Genomic DNA, 21,722 nt, shown 5'->3' with positions numbered 1-21,722 from the left:
AAATCTTAATTCTTTTAAGATTCATTTTATTATCAAATATTTTAATCTTCGTAATCAGCATTTTAATAATTTACTTCTTTGTTTGTTTATTCTAAGCAGCACATTGGTACAGTGGTTAGCATTGTTACTTCACAGCGCTCGGGTCCTGGGTTCAATTCCTGGCGGGCTATCTGTCTGGAGTTTGTATGTTCTCCCTATGTTTGCATGGGTTTCCTCCTGTAGTCCAAAAACTTACTGTTAAGTTAATTGGATTCTAGGAAAACCGGCCCTGGTGTGAGTGTGTGTGTGTTGTTGTGTGCACTGTGACAGACTGGCATCCCTTCCAGTGTGTACCCTGCATAATGCCTGTTGCTTACCAGGATAGCCTCCAGCTCCCCTGTGACCCTGTACAGGATTAAACTGTAAAATGTATGGTTAGTCTGTTTTTCCTAGTCTGTATACATATGCACTTATGCAGTATGCACCTTTCAGTATGCAGAAACCCTATATTCAACACATTGTATATGAAGATTTATTTGACCATGAGTAACACTAATTCCATGAGTAATTGGTTTATGTTTTGATAGTTTTGAAATACTCCAGAAAACTAATTATTACCTGTGTATGAATTCTCGTATGCCAGAGATTTTATATATCCTTACGAAGAATGTACTGACCTTAACTTCTTGTATTTTCCTCTTTACCATCTCAACATATTTATATGTGACATGGCAGATATTTATCTTAATTATTTTTATATCATCTTAATTTATGAAGGATGTTGATCAAATGTATACAATATGTCCAATATATTAGATGATACTGTATATGTTCAGTGTGGGTTTAGTCTTGGTAAAAGTATTAATTAAGTCCTGTATTGCAGAAATAATACAAACTTTGTGAACTGCAGTTAGAGTTTTTTAAGTAGATGAGAATGTGTCTGTTTCTAATTGATGATAACCCTTGGATTATCACCAGCAACACTTCAACTCTAGGGCAGGTTGCCTTAATACAATTTATTACGTGTTTGGAGATGTTGATCTAGGAATTATAAATGCACTGTAACACAGTTAAGCAAACCTTTTTAGCTAACATTTGTGGGTTTGATATCATTGAATGATTTTATTTTAGTATTAAAGTAATTCATAGTTAGGCATGTAGACTAATTTTCTTCTCCATAATCAGAAGTCAATATTCCGGTTAGCAGAGTGTTTAAAATTAATACCATTAAGTCTTAGTTTTGCATATTTCATCTTACAGTATAAACCAAACAAATCTGCTCTGTGCATATAATACAAAATTAAAGAGTAAGGTGTACATCCTTAGTGTTATTATTCATTAGTTGCCTTTAAGGTAACTTTTTTGTAAAATACTTTACATATTGACATGGAACTATATGCACACACACAGTATATATATATTATATATAGTGTGCATTACTGTCCCACCACAGTTTTTGAATATTGCAGGGATGAAATTATATGTTTAATATATGGTATTAAAGGTTCAACTTGGAATGGTCTTATGTGCTTCACTATCCAAGGTTCTGTGGAGATTAATGACATCATTTTTTCTCTTGTAGAAAAAGGTAACTTCTTTGGTTTTCTATTTTTCAGATAAGAAATTCATATAAAGAATGGGATGCTCAGACTGTCACTATTATTTTATGAACTGGTTTCTGCCAGTGACTTTGTTTTATGGAAGTGTGAGATGAAAGATGATCTGTCCCTTATTCCAAGCGGGTACTATGCACAAGTGATGAAAAAGTGATAGAAACAAAGAAGGGTTTAATTACTTAGTCCCATGAAAAGAAAGAGAACAACTGTAGATCAATATCCTGTGGCAAGAGCAAAAGGTATCACTCAGGGGCTGCAGTTCAAGGAAATGTGCATTGCACACTAAAATACAAAGCAAGGCACCCACAATTTAAAATCACGTTGCCAACTGTTATGTATTTGTCCAGATGACAAAATGTTTGGTAGCTGGAGCTGTAGTTCCTTGCCTTCAGAATTGGAAATACAAATCAGGTCTTCAGCCAATTTAAAAATGTGCGTATTGACACCATAAAGCTATTCAGCTTCTGTGACAAGAATAAGAAGAAAGGCACTGCTGCTAGTATTGCATAAATCACTTATTTATTTTTAATGTAATATTGTTGTATTTCTGTTATACTTACATTTAAATCTAGAATCCATATTCAAGAACGGAGCTGCATCAGCTTATTAGCATTCATGCAGATTCTGTTTTAATGTGGTAAATACTCTATTTTCAGCTTCCATGTAGATACATAAACTGTTTACTTACTGTAAACAGATTGGCAGTAAGCTGAAAGATGGTTTTTGGCTCAGATAAAGAATATATAAACAGAATTTGGTAAGTCTCAAATTATGAAGAGATTTATATTGGTTGTTCTGTATTAGATTGTATTCAGAAATTCCGAAAAAGTATTGCTGTGGATGAAACCCGGTGAGGAACTTTCAACAGGTCTTGTTAAGACTAACCTAATCATCTTATTAGTTTTCAAGTAGCATTTATGTAAGTCTGGGGGGAAAAGATTATGTATAAAGGGGAAGGGTGATTAAGAATACCTTTGGCTCTCTTAACTTTGTATACCCACTACTGACAGCAAAACCTTTATTACAGCCTTTAGATAAAGATTAAGCACACTAACTATTCTTTTCAAGAAAATATAGCTTGGTGATGTGTTCCAGTTCAATGCAGGGTGTCAGTGTAAGGCTGATTTGTTGTCTTTTTGATAGAATTACGTGGAAGAAGCAGGAGCCTGGTGTAATTCATTTGAACAACAGATACAGGTTAATCAACAAAAGGGAGCACAGGATAAAATCAAATTGAGACCATATTTCTTCATTTTTTGGCAGCCCAGGCTTTCAGCTTGAAAAAGGCAAATTGTCCATCTAGCTGACGAGGCAGTGCATGCAGCATGATTTCTTATCTAGCCAACATTTTTTTTTCTTTTCTGTGCAAATGCAAAATTTACTGCCCCCAGGAAAATGCGGGAAGCCATTTAATATTCTGCACATCTGCAAGCAATTCACTAGAATACTGTATTAGCTGTCTATGAATAATGGTAAAGAGTGTGTTTGGAGCTGACAGGAATTGTTAAAAAAGGGGGTGAGAAAGGTTAGGGTGAAGGCCTCTGGGTCGAAGAGCAATATGCATTAGAAGGCTTAAGTGAACTTTTAGATTCTGAAATGCTTAAGGCAGCATATTTTCCTAATATGAGGAATCTGAGGCCTGATTTTAATCAAACATGCTGGAAATCCAATATCGGGAGGGCTTTTATGAAAAAAAGTCTTATTTTCTGTGAAATGGAATTGTGGTAATCTTGAATGAGAACTGGAAGTCCATACTTACTATTCTGTCTGGGATAAGCTTGGCTTAAAACCGAGAATGCATTTACTGGCTAGATTTACGCTTACACAATAGATCGCTTAACTTATCTGTATAAATCAGGGCCATTGCATTTCTGTGAATTTATTCCACCAAATCATTATCTTACATAGAAAGTAAATTATAAATAATGAAAAGGAATGGGTGTAATAATGCTGTATATTATTAGATCTGCTGTTTTATACAAATAAGCTAATTATTAACAAATGTGGTTAGTAGTCAAAATATGTCAGCTTTTATTTTGTTTAAATATGTCCAAGAGGCATATAATACTGGGTAACAGTAGGTCTGTCCCCCTTTACTTAAGTCATTGTATTTCCCTACCTGTGTGCCACCATTAAATTAAATAGCTCTCATCTTGGGCTCTTGTCCAAGACAGTATGCTACAAAAATGTTAGGTTGAATGTCTCCCTAGGGACCTGTATTGACTGCTTGAGACAAACTCATGTAATATCTACTAATGGCAGGCATGAGAATCCCTAAACTCGTAAGTAGTGTAAAAATAAATATAGCTTCTTGTCCAGTCCAGAAAAAGTGAAGCATGAAATATGATGCCCGTTGACAGAAAAATGTTCAGATTATTTGCTCTCACTTTTGACCATCAACATTACATTATATTACATTCCATTACAGCTCTGCTTATGTTTCAGTTTTTCGATGTCTGTTTTGTCTGTATAGAGTATATATTTAGTACCACTAATAAATTGATTTCGTACTGTAATGTCCTGCTAGGAAGTGACACTTGCAAAGTTTAATTTGCAATTTAAAGGGGGAAAAAGCCATATGAAGGTGTTTCTCAAGTGAAGGACCAGTTTCTTATTTTATGTTACAAAAAAGCATCTTTAAGCACATTCCCAGCAGATTCCTTTCCTACTTCCATTCATTACTTCTTTTTGTACTGAACCTAGCACATCACACAAACAGACTACAGTGTTTTCTTATGCAAGCTTCCATTGTGATGTATGCATAATGAATTCATGGTGGAGACTTGGGTTTTTACAGCCCTTCACACAGCTGTGTCCCCTGTCCCCCACTGTGCTGAAGGAATACACTGGCCATTTGTTGGCCAGTTCATATTTCACACTGGAGGGAAAAGAAGGCAGGGAGCAGACAGCAAGAGGCAGTTTATCTGCCACAGAGCTTGCATCCCTTGACTTTTCATGGGTGTACAGCATCTGCTTAATGATCTCCTTCAAGGCCATTTCCCGTCTCCTGACAAAGGTTATTTGATGTCAGGATTTTGTCTTGGAAGAAAAAAAAGAATGTGCTGCTGGTATCAGGTTCTGTGCGACTTAGCCCAGTTCTGTTTCAAATCAGCTTCAGAATTTGTTCCAAACCAGACAGGCTTGCTGAATGAGACAGAGGTAATTAAAAGAATCAAAGTACATATGCTTGGGGAACATTATTAAGGGTTCACAAACTTAAAGTATACAAAGCATTTAAGCAATTTAATTTAACATCATCCTGTTCTACAAACTACTGGATCAAAGAAAAGAATAGCTTGATTGATACCAGCTGTGAGAATGCATAGCAGGAATACATAGAAGTCTTCTGAGGTTAGATTGGACAAAAGATTCCAGAGCTGAACATATCGTCAAAGATAGATTAGCATGAAGATAAAGTTAGAAATGTAACACTGGAAAGGTGTCAGCACCTGTGATTAGTACCAACATTCTAATGTGGGAAAAAATGGTCAGTGAAAAACATTTAAAATTATTTCACAAAAATGTTTTAAAGTTCCATACAAACAACCCCAGTTGTAGAAACTATTGAACTGGTATCAAGATTCATACCAGAAGTAATAAAAAATGTTTTCATATATATATACTTTTAATAAATACATTTAAATACTTGATTATTACTCTATATATACTCTATTATATACTCTGCTTTCTGTTTTTCTGTTAGTCTTAGCTTTTGTAGTTACTTCAAGGATTGTTTTATCCTCTATGCAGAATGTCATGGTTTTTGTCCTGGTAATACATTACAGAAAATCTACTTATATACAAAAATTAAACAGCAATATTTTTGCTGGGTTTTTTTTAAACGTTTCTATTTCTATTGGTTTAAATGTGACTAGAAAAAGTCCACACACAATCACATCCCAATGATTGGGTAATTCTCTAGTTTTAATTCAGTTGCAGAAATAATGCCCTATGAATGGATGTATATTATACTGACTGCAGCTCCTGCAGTTTTAAGAAACAAAATGACTTTTTTTGAAAGAAAGAAAGGTCAAATGTTAGGACAAAAATATATAATATAACATAAAATATAGCCTACAAAAAAAAGAGTTTCTTTTGTATTGAAATCTTTTGTTTAGCTGTTTCATAGCAAGCATTTTAGAATTTATTTAAAGCTCATTCTGTTTAATGTCTAGGGACAATCCATGGTCAAATAACACATCTCTCAGTTTCTCAGACAGCTTCTGTATGTTTTTGCCCTTTGAAGGGTCAGTTACTTTATAGAATGAATCACCTAATCCTGTAGTCAATAGACACTGGGATACCAGGCATTGACATTACTAAAGACAAGGCCAATGAAATGCTTCTGGTCCAAAGTAATAAAAATAAACATGCTTTCTGTAGGACAGCTCAGCCCAGAAAAGGTTAGTTAAAATATTTCCAGCCGAATTTAGGACAGAATGCCTATGCATGTAAAGAATGAGGATCATGGAAGGAAAACACCCAAGCATAAGTGGGGTGGCACAGTAATCCACTATTCATTTCTAAAATGACATATTCTCTAAACACATTTTATCTGGGTGTATTTGTTACATTTTAAAATTAATCAATTAAATTTTCTTTACAGTCTTAAACCACCAATAATGCACCTGCACTTGCCTTACTGAAATTTAAGGATGAATCAGTTTAATACTCATTAATTTGTTGCAGAATTCAACCATGCAATTCATGTTAATCGGGTGCTTTTTTGCAGAATGAACTGTGAGTGGAATATTAATGGTTTTCCTTCTTTTACCTGATTCATTTACATATACTTCTGACAGCCAGGATAGCATTACAATCTACATTTAGTGTGTGTAAAGGGGAGCGGCTAGAGGGTCTGTTTCTTTTATAACTAACAGGCTATCCTTTACGATTAGGACAAATTGAGAAATGCTGCCTGTGGCCAACATAATGGAAAACTGTACAGGAAGTTCTAAATTTGAATGCTTCTTATGTACATGTTATGTAGACCTACATTTTTTTAAGAACAACCAAATTGTGTTCTAAATTTGTCAGAGCTCACAGGTCTAAACCAACCAGAATGTTTAAATTTAAAACACAGCTGTCAGAAACCAAATGTATAAAGTTATATTTTATTGTGTTGAAGAGAGGAATGAGCACTGAATGCAGACTCACAAAATGCAAACAGACTGAGGAGAACTTATATATACCGCTGCATTCCAGGGGGTGTCTAACAAGCACTGAGACTGCTCCTAACAAGAATCCTAGCTGCCCCCCAGTATTTGAATCATATTTTTTGATTTATTGCTTGTTATGTCTTGAACAGTTTTTTTCAGTAATCCAGATTTTCACAGCTCATTTACTGGCATTATTTAAAATGAAGGCAGCTTTGAAAAAATAACCCACCGAACTTGGTGTTTGAACTCTTATTACACAGTTACCATTTCTTAAGTGCCTTAAATATACCTACACCTTTTATTATAATACCTTTTAATATACATTAAATGTACTGAACGTGCTAAATATGTACACCATTATGCACACATGCATGTGTACATATTGATTTTTTCTTACATGGTATTGGCAGAAAATTCAGCTGGATTGCATTTCGTCACTTACAAGCATTTTCAGTACTTCTAGAGCAGTAATTATGAATTAAGGGTCTGATGCTGGAGGAAAAGCCTTGGATTTTGTTCATTTACAGGAACACGATTATCCTTCCTAAAAACCTGGCCTCAGCTTCTGTTACTTGCCATGATAAGCTACTTTGTCAGACTATGATAATTAGAAAGCATTTGTTTTGAAGAAAACATTGATTCACCATGTGAAATATTCCACAACATTTATAGTGATGATTTTCCCTTTTAAGTGACTTTGAAGTTGGTGTTTAAGATTTTGTCTCGAACAACCCCTGTGCCAATTTGGTTTGGCTCACTAATAGGGCCCTGAGTGGATTGCAGTTTTGAAAATTAAACATATTTGTTCTGCTAAATGCAGATTTGAATGGAGTTCATGAATTTTCTTTGACATCAGAGCTCATCCTGTTTTGTGTTTGAAAAGACAACTGAAGTAGTGGTGCTATAATTGGAAAATCACTGATGAGCTGGGGATAGCTCTGCAGGCCATCGTCTGCATGACAAACACTGGCAGTAAGAAACAAAAGGCTACAGCTGTGCTTTGCTAAGAAATGCCACCAACCATGGTGTTTGTGATGAAATGATGGATTTAATCCAAATCTGGGTGCATTTAACAGTTGTAATATTTTCATCCTTGCACAGAATGTTAAGAAATCATATCCAAAGGACACATTAACAAGATCCGTGGGGGTCATTTCTCTGCAGCAACTAAGCTGACTAAATAAAGCCTGTGAGAATTTGTTTTTGAGCTCTGCGATTTATTCATTATAATGAAAATATAAAAAATGAATCAATTCCTCATATTTTAAATTTTGGGCCTTAATGCAGTGTGTCTTGATTGGATTCTGTGACCGACTGTAAGTAATCTAGCATCTAGATGAGAGAAACGTTAAGTTAAATAATGATGAAAATGCACAATGCAGGAAAAAAATAGACTTCATAATTGGAGACGAGACCCATTTACCAACTTATTAGTATACTTATGAGCCTCTAGATCACTATTTGGAAATACTGTATAGACTTGACAGCCTTACTTATTTTAGAGGTAAAGTTTTAGAAATTATAGAGCTAAATTACAAGAATGCTTCTAAAGGAAATTTTAAGATATGACCAACATGGATTTAGAAAGGGAATGTTTAATTTCCTACATTTCTTTGAGCAAGAAAGACAACAACAGGAATGGGCAGATACATAGAAAGAAATATTTAAAGCTGGAGTGGGCAGGCAGCAAATTAAATTTAACTTTGTTAAGTGTACAATCACTCACAATTTTAGTGGAAACATACACGACATACGTCATATAAATGATTCTGAGCTGTAGAAAGCTACACAGGAAAGTGAACTGGGTGATTATGTATATTATTCTATTTGCTCATCAGTACAATGGGGGAAAGAAAAAAGCAAATATAATGTTTTGGAATAGAACACAAATTGTAGGTTTTAAATCCAGCGTAGTTATATTCAAGCTTCATAATGCACTAGTAAGACCTCATTTAGAATATTGTGCTTAGTTTTAGTCACCATACCACTAAAAGCCATATTACAACCTTGGAAAGCATTTAAGGAAAAGCAACAAGAATGATTACCTGTCACGGAATTCTTGGATACAGACAGGTTAAGGGAGCAACATCTCTTCAGCATAGAACAATGAACAAGAAAGATTTGATTGAAGTATATACATTCCTAAGGAATTTATAGATTGGATTGACCCTGGGTACTATTTCACAATCAGTCGTGAAACAAAGGCACATGGTCACAGAAACTAAAAGGGACTTAATTTAGGACAGAGAATGAAAAAGTCACTTCTTTACACAGTGTTGTGAGGATGTGGAACGGTCTATCTTTTCCACAAGTTGAGTCACTCAGGAGGCCCTGTTATTTTGCATCTCATTCTTACTATGCTGCAAGTTTCAAACAAATATTATCTCAGTCTAGCAGTTCTTGGACTTTTTAAAAAAATGCTAAATCTCACACCTTAGCTGATACCTTTATGAAATCAAGGAGCTAACTCAGTCTGTTGGACTCCAATCTTTTCAAGGGGATCTCCTAGTCAGTGAAGGAGATGACAAATTCCTTTGTAAAAACAACACATTTACAAGTCCTGGAGCTCATGAACAGATGCTTCAGCCTACAGCTCCTTTTCATCCCTGTCTAAAATCTGTCATGTTAATCCTTCAATGAAACGGCCACCTCCAAGTGCAGAAAACAAAGCCGTCTTTCTTTCCAACTCAAGCAGTTCTTTATTTTGCCAAATCACCTGGGTTGTATCAGCCTAAAAATCAGTTGTTCCTAATATGAAGGATTGGACTGTGTCTCACTAAAGGATGGTATTGCTTCTCTTCTGTTTTTCTCTATACCTGCTCTGCTAGGTAATCAAAAGGCAACACAGGAAACCCTGCCAGATAAACAGCCCTGGAATATGATCTCCATCTTTACCTGTAAGACCACCTCAGGCTCTCTATTCTACTGGTGCACTTCAGCTCCTCTCCAGCTCTCCATCTCATCAGTTTAAAAAATATGTGCATCCCATCTGCCTAGAACTCTCTTTGTCCTTTCCTAATCTTGCCCATTCTCTCACTCAAATTTTATATCCTCCCTGGTGCCCAAGCACTGTTAACAGTATTTCAGATTTGAGGTCAATAAACCTACATCTCAAGCCTCTAGGCCCCAGTTTCTTTGTTCCGGGATCCTGATATTTCTGGTCTTTCGGTCCCAGTTCTGAACCCTGTTACAGATGTATACCCCAGGGCTCTGGTTGTAAGTCCCCTTTCTTCTCTTCCACATTCCCCCAGCTGAAGTCCATACTGATGGAGAGCAATTCCAACCCTCTTTCTTTTATGCCCCCCACTGTTGCCCCACTCCTGCCCCCTGTTGCTATGGACACACAGTTTGCAAACCCTGCTTTGCCAGGTGTCCAACCGGCTCTGGATGTGACAGGCACCTAGTTCCCTGTGCTTTTAACTTAGTGTTTACCCAGCTACTTCTGCTACATCCATCTTTCTGCCCCTCAAAACTGGGGCTTCTGTCTCACCACAGTTCCATCATCTGCCTTTATCTCATCCCTGCATGTCTGATCTCTCCATTCTAAGTAAAGACGTTCTTTTATCTTAAAAAGAGTAAAACAGATCAGTCTGGGAAAGGTGCTATCTTCTATCTCTTTAAATTGATTTCTACTTCAGTCCTCACCTGAGATTCCTGTTCTTCTGGTTTTCATTCCTTCCTAGACTCTTGATGACTTCATTTGAACCAAATGCTCCCTTAATTGGCATTACCATCATCCAGGTTTTTACACATTTAAGATTTCTAGGTCAGAAATTTCTGTAAATGTTCTGTCTTTACTGCAATTGTAGAACTGGAACTACAAGAATCTGTTGATCCTCATATCTTTCTCTGTCCTTAGTATTTCGTTGCTTTCATGATATTTACTTTTGAGGTTTTGATTTCTTGGTTGTCCAGGTAGTCATTCATCAAACAATTCAGGTTAAAGCCAAAAAAGGTCTTTACGGACATTCGTAATGAAAGTTTGGGAGCTGGAAAGTCTCAAATTCCCATCAATCACGGTATCTTGCGATATAAATACAGGTGCTAGGCTGCTTTTTCTCTGCATTCCCCGCTCTGATATGTCATTACCTCTATCATCCACTACCCTAACTCCTCTGCTTATACAGAATCCTCTGGGTTTTACCTGGGGGGTAGGGGAGGGGGTGTTATGGTTTGACCATTCAGGTTAAATCTGAAAATAACAGTGAAGACTCTTTGCACTGTCATATTATTGAGGTTTGACTGTATCTTCTGATATTCTAGTCATCAGGTTACGTTTAACATTCTTAAGTAGTTTTTAATAATGTGTAACTCAACGTTCTGGTCCTCTAACTTATCACTCTACTGTTTTTTTTGTGGATGTAGTCACCTTCTATATATTCAGTTCATGTTTCTGAAATATTTAAACCCTTGCTTATTTATTATTTTCACCCAAATGTGAAAATAATGTGAAGTACCATAATTAAAGATTTTTTTTTTTGTTCAGACTCTGACTTCACACTCCGCTATTGATCTAAGTGGTGGGGCACACGTCTTGAAGCAATTTTGTTAGTGGGAGTAGCAGTAAAGAGTGAAGAAGATGTCTAATCTTACAAAGCTAAATTAGAAACTGTTTTCCATAACACATTATTTCATAACAGACCACAAGTTTATTTTTAACCTCTTTGCTGTAGAGCTTAATTGAAATCCATAAACTAGTGCCCGTCTAATTTAAAACTTCACTGAGTGTAACTGCTGAGGAACATAACTTGTGAAAAGTTGTTGCTATCACTAAGAAAGTCATAGGACATGGTGTGTGCTTTTTGCTTACAGACGTTCATAACTCACTGCCTGTAGGGTCCACAGGAAAGAGGCAATTTCCTGACTGTAACCACAAACCATAAGCAATATCCCCCAACAGAGCACACCAGTTTCAGTGCGTGTCAACACTGGGAGGCTTTCAGACTGTGATTTAGAGTGAGTTTACAACAGAGACCAGCTACTGGTTGCACTTAACTGGTTTGTCAGTTTAATAAGAGAACACCCAGCTCTGCTGAAATATTGAGTTGTTTTCCAGTGGAGAAGCAGCATCTATTTGCCCCTGTTATGCATTTCTGAAGAGCCTGAGGTGAAATCCCAGACAAGCTATCAGTCTGACCTACTACACTGTGCTCGGCAGGAAGGAACAAACAGTTGGCTACACCAACAGAGAGTGAGAGGAAAAATATCAAATTTTCTCTTAAAGATGAAGCCTGTGGAATTGATTTTTAACAGAAATTGCATTGCTTTATAGAAGAATAAAGTTTGATGTGAAATTAAAGTGTGCAAAATATGCATAGGGCCTTTTATAGCTGTTTTTAAGGCCATGTAGTTCATTGCCAAGCGCTGAATTTAAAACAGCACAAAACATGAAATCTTCTTATTTTTATATTTTGCAGCATCCACAATAGCAGAGAATGGAAGAAGAACCTGTCTGAAACTGAAGGTGTTTGTGCGACCAACAAGTAAGTCACATATTTTAATTCTTCACAGGGTTTTTTTTGCAGAGCATATGCTTTACAGAACTGTTTGCTATATGGAAATACAACTTTGGCTTTATCTTACATACTGTTTAATCTTGTGTGGTATCTTTTCTGTATGCAACATTCTGTGAGTTGGTTTCATATTTCTTCTTGTCATTCTTCATGAAAGCTTTATTAATGGTACTGTATGGCAGTTGCTAACTTGTTGTTTCATTGTAAAAAATGCATCTCATGCAGTGTCATAATGAGCACTGAGCAAAATGTGGGGGGATCACGACTGTGACTAACATATTTGGCTGTTATCTCTATTTTTGTTATAGACAGCTGTATGAAAACTATAGGCGTTCATGATCGTGTTTTCGATGTTAACGACAAAGTAGAAAATTCATTAGAACCAGCAGGTTAGTATGCTTAGAAAATCTTTTTTAACAAATGCCTCTATCCCACTGTCTATCTTTCCCTCTGTCCCTCCATCCAGTTCTACAGGGCTGCTCCTTCCCCTCTTGGCATGTACAGCATGTTAGAAAGCTTGTCCTGCTGTCAGGTGGTTGTAGTGATAGGTGTCATTTTCTTTCCGGGTGAAAGCCTAGAACTTGACATTTGCACGGCAAAATGGACATTTTTAACCCCATAAGGAATCAAATGCATGAAAACCTAAGCCAAATGTATGAAATACTCCTCTTTCTTACTAGAGCATGAACAGTAGTAGTTTTTATCTCCCAGTCTTTATCCTGAAAACTTGCTTTTAACGAAAGGCCATAATCCCTTATTGCTACACAACCAAATTTCTGCATGCAAAGAAATATTATACTGTTTGCATTCCTCTTTGGTTTTTGATCTGCTAGCAAGAAGAAAAAAGTGTACATCAGGTTCCAAGAGGTTCATGTACATCAGGTTCCAACTAGTACATCTTAAAACTTGCAGATTTTGTTACACATCGTGCTTACAATAAGACAACAAAATTATTTCTTATTCTTATAGAAATATATATATAGAGAGAGAGAGGGTACCTTTCTATACTTAATCTTGTCTACTGTCCTGAAAACTAAAAAAAGAGTTGAAAAGGTAGACACAGGTACACTTAGGCAATGAAAAACCATGCTTGCAGTCATTCAGCTTCCGTGCACTTTGTAACTCTGCATCTTGGTAAAGTCAGTTAAGTGCTGTGATTCACTAGTGTAAGGGCAAGAGGCATCAGATTGCTAAAATAGATCCTTTTGGCTTGGCAGTTCTCTGTTGCATGCCTTCCTGCACTTCCCTGGTGAATGAACTAGCTGCTTTATCTTTGGAGCATATTTATGTGTCTCTTTGTATTTTCACACTTGTCTGTTTTCCTGAGCCTTCCGCCAAAGTGCATGGCACCGAGGTTTATGCATTCTGCAAGTGCTTCACAGTTACTGCTAATAATGCAAATTAGAACTTACTTCACTATCAGGCGATTCCAAGTTTTTCATATCTCTTAAAATATCACTGAATTGGCGATTAGTAGTGGCTTTTCCATTCAACTCCTCATTTAAAAAAGACAAGGGTCACAAATTCCGCTGCATATAACGAGTATCTTTTTCTGAAGCCTTTGCAGAATAAAAGCATGTGTTTTTACAAAACAGCTCTGGATTAGCCTAAAACGATAAATCTTTCTTAAATTCTTACTTGTAGCGTTGTGTGCACACAAGCACCACTGCTTAATATAGGTGTGACTTGTACAGTTTCCTCGGCTCTTGTGTGACGTTATGTCTGTTTTTCTCTGTCCATCCAGATGACACTGTACATGAGTCGGCGGAACCATCTCGGAGTGACAGCAACGCAGCAGAAAAGACCAGAATAACAAATCTACTCTTGGCATCTGTACTTTTTTTTCTAGCGGCACTCTTGGCGTTATAGCGCCTAGTTCCCTCTGATGCAAAGGGAGTCCAGGAACAGCAGAGATCTCCCCTGTATTGTCCAATCGATGAAGGGGACCTTTTCAAGGGACACTCTTTTGCAGATATTAAAGTGGTCTTTTTCAATCCATGATAAAGAGTTGATATCCAAGAGAGAGAGCCAGTTTCCCCAAAACTTTCAACTAAGATGCCAAATCCTGTTTTGACACTTAGTGATTCTTATTTTCCTGTATATGTAGGCTCCTTACACTTCTGCCATTCGTGTATCACCCACTCTCCCCACCCTGACCTCTGCCACTTGCCACACACTATACGACTCAATCCCACATTAACTCATTCAGGTGGCTGGACAGCGGTGAGAAAGAACAGTGGCAGGCACAGCTAGTGGGGTGGAGGAGAAATGGGTGTGCTGCCAAGAGGGCCTTAATTTCTCTGCAACATTTATACCTTCCTCACTCTATATTGTAGAATGCAAAGGCAAGCATTGTGGCACCAAGCTGGGGCTGCAGGGGAGATATTAAGAATAGATATAAGACTGTTTCCTCAGGGAGATGAGGAAATGCATAAAGCTTTTGAGAAGTGTCCTCTGCTGGAGAGTATAAATATGTTTCTTGTTATCAATATGGGCTTTTTTTATAAAGCATAGGGTATAATGAAAAAGTGGAATTTATGAAACTTTTAAATCAAAGAAAGGTACCGGAATGTGATACACAAGTAGAGGGTTTAATTTGGTGAAGCAAGGAAAATGAAATAAGTCTTGAGAGAGGAAAAAAAAAACATGATCATGCAAGACATCTACATACATACATACTGTGGTCAAGTATAGCATGTTTTTGAAGTGAATCTAACTATACATTGTCAGTTTTCAAAATATATTTGTGAATGCTGTTTTGTAAGCTCAAACTGAAGCAGACAGGTGCCAGCTTTAAGATAGTTTTCCAAGCGTACCATGATTGTTTAAACTGTTTATTTCTGTTTGCTTACAGAAATATAACAGTGAAGGGAGACATACCTTATATACTAGAATCTACTTTCTGACATTGCAGCTGAAAACAAACCTGAAAATTGTTCATATTCCTTTTTTTTCCCATTGCTGCTTGGATTTAACTGAGGAGAACGAACGACAGCATTAAGAATTTATTTTTTATGGAACATAAGTAAGCAGTTCTGTATAGTGGCTTTTAATGATTTAATCTTCCGCTTAAAGAAAACATTCAGCTAAAACCTTCTCACATATCCCTCTTTTGTGTTAAATGATTTTTTTCAAGATACATGCAGTCATAATAGGATAAATGTATCAAATACAACAGTAACGCTTTGCATTGTTTGTCTCCACCCTTTGCTTCAGTAAGGACATGTTTACTATAAAAATATTTTCAAGGATCATGTTAAGTAGATAACGTTTTTGCTTTGTTTCTGAACCTTGCCTTCAAAAACATCAGTTACATTTTTATTAAAACAAAATCATAGAAGGTTCAGTTTTATTCATTTATACTCATGTATACAGTATGTTTAGAAGTAATTTCAGGGTTATGTCAGTGCTTTAGCAAAAATTAACCTAAACAAAAACAATCCCTTTACATGATAATAACCATTTTGAATTTACTTTTTTTTAAAAGAAGGACACAACAGTTTGTATCTAAACTATATTTTGTCAAATCCAAGAAAATTTCTATATATTCATATAATTATATTCTTGTTTTAATGTATGTGTGTGTACTATGCAGTTACATTATATAAAGTTGATGAGCATACATGGTGACATTCATCAGGAACCTGAATATGAAGTATTAAGAAGCAAACAGTAAAGTAAAAGCTGAGCTAATAAGACTGAAATGTTTATTTTCTCACTTACAAAAAGACATATACATGAATTCCTGATATTGGTGCATACCGTTTTCATTTAAGAATAGACTTGGGATCACTGTGCAGTGTAGCCTGCAACACATATTGCAGTTACAGGCTAAAGTAACTCTTCATTCAGCTCCAAAATGCTGGACATACAGTCCTGTGTTGTGGTGGTAGAACTATTTCTGGAACTCCACAGGGGGAAGGTATAAGTTTCACTCTCCAAAGTCTAAAGCTATAGTGGGATAGCGTAGGGGAACGTCAGGGACTAAAAAATTAACATGTTGTGATGTAACATTATGGACCTCTCGGGCGCTTTAGAAGGGGTACATATTTAAGATGCGCTTAAGTTCCCTGCCATCTGACACTTGCCTCTCTTCAGTAAAGTTTAACTCCCCCCATTTTTCCAGTCCTTTTCACGGCTTACCAGAGGTGTTGTGCTTGGTAGTCTTTTTCCTGGTTCTTTTTCTTGAATATCAACAAATGCTATTCCAAAAATATAGCAGCACTTCAAATGGGTGATGGGAAGCCCTGATTGCAAAGAACTTTACTCTTTATACAAGGACCTTAATAATGTGTCATTGACATTATGCGTTTTCAAACTCTGTGGTGATAGCCTCTTATCTGAGTAGCACAACACTTCTGCAAGTCTTTTTTTTTAAATCACATGTGTAAAACAGGGAAATAAGGATCAGTATGTTAAATGGATACTGTGTATCCTGATGTAGTCAATAATATAACATGTAGTGTTAGATTATTAGTATATTGTTTTTTGTACCTTTCTGAAGGACAAAAGGAAAAAATGAGACGGTTCATTGTTAAAATTCTGTATTATTAGCAAAACTCTTGTTGTAAATAGTGTTTGATATTAAAGTATTAATTTGATTCTTATGTCTTTTATAAAATGAACATGGTAGAACCTCTGGATAATATGGAGCATTAAAACTGCTTTGTGATCTTTGATGCTAAACAAGTTTTGAGACATCGGTCCTGTAGCCATCTGTGAACTGAAATGCACTATGAACAAATGGATGCAAATGGGCTCACCTGGAAAGTGCTTTTTCCATTGTCTAATCAAGGAATTTTGAAGAACTGAAGCTGACTTTTGACGATCAGTGTTTTGTCCTGTATGTTTATGGGTCTAATGTCGGAGCCTTCCGATTTCCGCGTTGTTGGTCTACGAGCTGACAGATTTTTCTCACCCTTTCTCCACGGACAGTTTCTCTCGAAGGATCTTGCCAGTATCACGTGTGGCATGCGCATGGACTTGATTAAGAAACAAATATAAGTTTGTCGGTATAGTTTTTTGTACACTTTGTTGAATGTGGACACTCCCTCCCCCTCTTATATGTAGGCATCTTAAGGAAGCAAGGAAGGCTGTACTGTACGTTATTCCGCTACTAAAGAAATGTACATAACCTGTCTCTGTTTAGCAGAAAAGTATCAATCAGTTTTCTGAAGCTCGGAAATGAACCCACTGGTCCTTTTATTCTTACCACGTAGCTTTGGTTGTCCACTGTTTTCATTCAGACCCTCTTGTGTGTTTTTATTTTCCTTGAGCAGTGAATGGGTGCAGCGACTCTCTTTGGCAGCACTGAAATTTTCCCATGCCTTAGCCCTCAAGCTGCTCTGATGCGAAACAAATCTCCCTACAATAGACTTGCTGCCATTGTCTGTACAGTTTAATAGATGCTGGCATGTTGGAGGTTCCCCATGAGTCTACGATTCTGCTTTCCACGCTTACACTTGACACCCTTATTGAAGTCACTCATTGTATGTGCATCTGGATATGAAAGTCTGGCTCATTGTGGTCCTGTGCTTGTACTGCCCCTGCTTTTGCAGTTTCTTTTGCACTTAAATATGAGTGCAGTTTTGACCTGCTTTACAGTATATAAATAAAGGAAAAAAAAACTCTAAAGGTCTGTATTTGTATATACACGTGTCTGAGCAACTATAAATAAAAAAGTCTAAAAATATATTCACAGATATGGTCATCATTTTAATTGGTGTCACAGCTTTTATTTATCTTTCCCTGTGTGCATTCTTTGTGCTTGGTGGCTAAAGTTACTGCACATTAATTTTCCTAATGGTTTCATGTGAGGTCCCTTGTCTTCATTATGTGGGAGAGACGGAATAAATAACAACACATGCAAGGGAGCTTTGTGAACTGACATGAGAAAGGTGCCAAATGCGATTTAACCCTTGGAAAATATTTAATGATATTGTGCTTTTGGCAGTAAAATTGGTTTCAATATATTTTTTTATATAACACAATGGATGTAATCGATAATATTAGCTAAGGTCACATTGACCCTCAATCAACTTGATATACGGAGCATGAAAATAAATTTATCACAATACATATGCTTGTTTTTCTTTTAAGTAAAGTATATGGATTTTGGATATTGAGTGAATGTTTTTGGCATCATTTTGAATAATTGATTTTTCATGACTAGCTGTGATATACTCAAGTGATTCCGAAGAATTAAGTCACCTTATTAGTGAGAGAATTGATTGGGCAGAGGTGATGAGGTGATTTAACCTGTGGAATGTCAAGGCTGGATAGACTCAAGAAAGAAATCATCTGTTGGACTGCCACCACACCAGCAATGGAGCTAAGTGCTCTTAAGTGATGAATGAAGAATAAGTGTGCACTACCACACCCATGGACTCATGAATGTGTGAACAACCACACTCATGTTGGAAAATGTGGTACAGATGTGTAGAATTGCACACCATTGTTATGTGTAACAAACCAGTTAGTGAGAAGTAAAAAAATGATGGTGTGGTCAGAAGTGCTTAGTTGCTACAAAGCTCAGCACGCAGTAAATTATGGCAACCTGACAACACAGCATTACGCTGATCAAGTCCAGGGACCTCATATAATACACGTACAATCTGTGGGCTCAACCTGATGTGACAACAGCAAGACACCGCACATTCTCGTGCTGCGTATGCAATAATGGCTTTCTAATGAAATGTAAATGTAACAGTTTTTCTGTGGATGACCTGCTCCCATGATTTGAGGCCCATTGAAAATTGTGGGATTAGCTGGGACAATGTGTGACTCTGAGACCAGCGGACAGGCACATGCTTGTCCAGCCTCTAGGAGAGGAATGTACAGCTTGTATTGCTTCCTGTGGTGGCCATGAATGCTTTGCCAGTGATGTTCACAGCAGACCCTCTCCTGAAGACAAAGGTTAATCAATATAATCAATTTGCATATCATATCATGCCCATTCAATCAAATGGTAGCACACCTGCTAAAAAAATGTTTGCCATTTTGTTGCTGATAGAAGTTTTAAGTTTCTTTTGGTTCTCAGTATATATATTCAGTACTTATAATCAAATATTTTGATTAAATGGTAAATTTGAAAATCTGATATTTTATTAAACCATTATAATGCATAGTTTTCAATCTGTTGTGTTAGACTGAAAACATACTACTGTTTGCTTTTGTTACATTTATCTTGATTTCTTGACTAACAATCACAATAGTTGTTATTTTAATCTAAAAATATTGAACTGTATACAGTATGTACAGTATATCCAAAATTCTCTCAACAAATTACACACAAATTCATCCAAATATTTCTTTTCTGTTGATGGGTACAGAAGAAAAATCTGAATTTGCAAGATTTGTTAACAAAGCAAAATGAGTTGCAATGAAAACTGAATTAAAGGGGAAAGACATAAATCAAAGAACTGAAAACTGTCAGAAAACAGAAACTGACTCATGGGGCACAAAACAACAGCTTTTAAATGGCAGAAAAAGCAGACCATTAGTAATGCATTATAAAAGATATAAAGAAAAAAGAAAAGGTGTAGATTTTGTTGTCAGGTTCTAAGGTGTTCCGTAACACCAACCTCATATTTAAACCAAATGAAAGATTAAATGGAGACCTTGATAAATCCTCTGGACTTGCCTTCAAAATAGCTCATTCTCAAAATTGGAAATCATTAATAGGAACAAGAATGCACTTTTTGTTGACAGTGTCCAAGAGAACATAAATATTAAATAATCAATAAACATAACAGAAGGAAGAACTTGTTTCAACATAAGAATCAGCCCAAATAAACTTCAGCCTTGAACTTGTTTTAGTTGGAATATAAGATTCAATTAGTAAATTACTGTTCCATTCAGCCCACTAATCGCAACATGCTAATCACTACTGGCATACAAGGCAACAACAAACATACATAATTCTGCCAAAACTCTTTGCCAAAGTTGTGGGACATTTTGGAGAAGAAAAAAATATTTCATAGGATCTGTGCCAAAACATGTTTGTACCTAGTTGTTATCTGCTTCAAGCACACATTTTAATAACTGTATTGAGCATCTTGTGCCAATATGTGTCAACAACATTTCTGTGTTAATGGTCTCGTAAATCTGTAGGTTTATTTTGAAACTTACAAATGTACATATCTTATCCTTTTCTGCAGAAGGAAAAAAGGAAAAATATTAATCATTTGATTATTTAACAAAACTGAAACCTGCCAGTGAATGTTTCAGTTTATTGTTTTACACCCACATTAAAAATGTAATCAAACACTCACTTGTAAAACATACCCACTTTCACCTACAAAAAGTTAGAATTAAATGAACTCATTAATATCAGGAGGATAATCTTCAGGGACAATCACAAAGGAGATTCAAGCATAATTAGACTCACAAATATGCTAATGTAAACCCATGAAGTCAGTTATTGAAAGGATTTATGTATCTTTACTCCATGTAATTGTTTGAACCTGAAGCTGTAGTGGCGTCTCAGGGGGTAAGCAACAATCAGCCTTCTTCAGTAGTCCAATGAGCAGTGGAGAAATATTATGTGACATCTGTGGATTGGGAGAGGATGACTTTTGTAAACCCTGTACTTTATATTAGTTACTTTTATGTACAGAAATCATAAAACGATTGGCAGTGATAAATTTGTAATTATGTTTGCCAAAGCTCAATTCAAAATTGAATTGTGAGGTTTACAAACTGGTAGACTTTGTGTGTGCGGCAAAGCTGTTTTGTGCTTGCTTTCTTGAATTGGGTAGATTTTTTACCTAGGAGCCTTTGTGCAGTGCTGTGATAGTGTAAGCCTCAGGCTTTGCACGTATGTAACAGAGTTCTTTTGCTACCCTGTCTTCAGCACAGCAATAGAAAATGTCTCGGCCCTGCCTAGCATTTTTAGCCCATAAATCCTGTGTCTCTGTATCGTTCTGACAACATATAATGGTACAGTATGCTGCTGTGATCATTTCAATATTTAAGTAAGCAAAGCTTGTTTAACACATTTATTTTGATTTCTTTAAAATATTTTTTTTGACAAGCTACAATTCTAAACTATATACTCTACTGCACTCTTCTCTACTGTAGCATTATCTACAAAGAAAGTTAAAAATCCATACACTATTGTTCAGGTTTTTCAGGTGACTGGAAAGGTATCAAATATTATATGCTTTACAATGAGTGAATTAATGGTATTGAAAAAGATGTGCATCTCTTATAAGCTGAGAAAAAAAACAGGTTTCATGTAGAATTCAAGTCATGGGGAATTCATATAAAGTTAATTAAAACATGGAAAACACAACATAATGTAATTATCCCTTTGGGGTAAATTAGGTTCAGCTGGAGGTTGCATCAGTGAAAATAGCAATATAAGCATTCAGACTCTTCAAAGTATCTGGTTAAAAATACACACAAAATGGATAGCGAATTCAAGGATGTTTGAATGGTTTGCATTCCAACTG

The 21,722-nt window shown here is 36.2% G+C and overlaps 1 protein-coding gene across 2 annotated transcripts in view; it reads left to right on the top strand.

Moving 5' to 3' along the window:
* LOC148673484 (ephrin-A5) overlaps positions 1-17,959 on the top strand; it is a 110,720-nt gene extending 92,761 nt beyond the window's left edge. Inside the window, exons 3-5 of one of the 2 annotated variants that reach the window (XM_088630002.1) lie at positions 12,172-12,237; positions 12,576-12,656; positions 14,012-17,959. In XM_088630002.1, the coding sequence (XP_088486128.1) occupies positions 12,172-12,237; positions 12,576-12,656; positions 14,012-14,136 (272 nt within the window). In that variant the 3' untranslated portion in view covers positions 14,137-17,959. The remainder of the gene's footprint in view (positions 1-12,171; positions 12,238-12,575; positions 12,657-14,011) is intronic. The other variant, XM_088630003.1, reaches the window with a different exon arrangement.
* Positions 17,960-21,722: the final 3,763 nt, after the last annotated feature.

The sequence above is a fragment of the Lepisosteus platostomus genome, chromosome 4 (genome assembly GCF_059453375.1).
Source record: "Lepisosteus platostomus isolate fLepPlt1 chromosome 4, fLepPlt1.hap1, whole genome shotgun sequence".
Lineage (NCBI taxonomy): Eukaryota > Metazoa > Chordata > Actinopteri > Semionotiformes > Lepisosteidae > Lepisosteus > Lepisosteus platostomus.
Note: the sequence above shows the minus strand (reverse complement) of the source record. Positions and strands in the feature narration are given on the sequence as shown.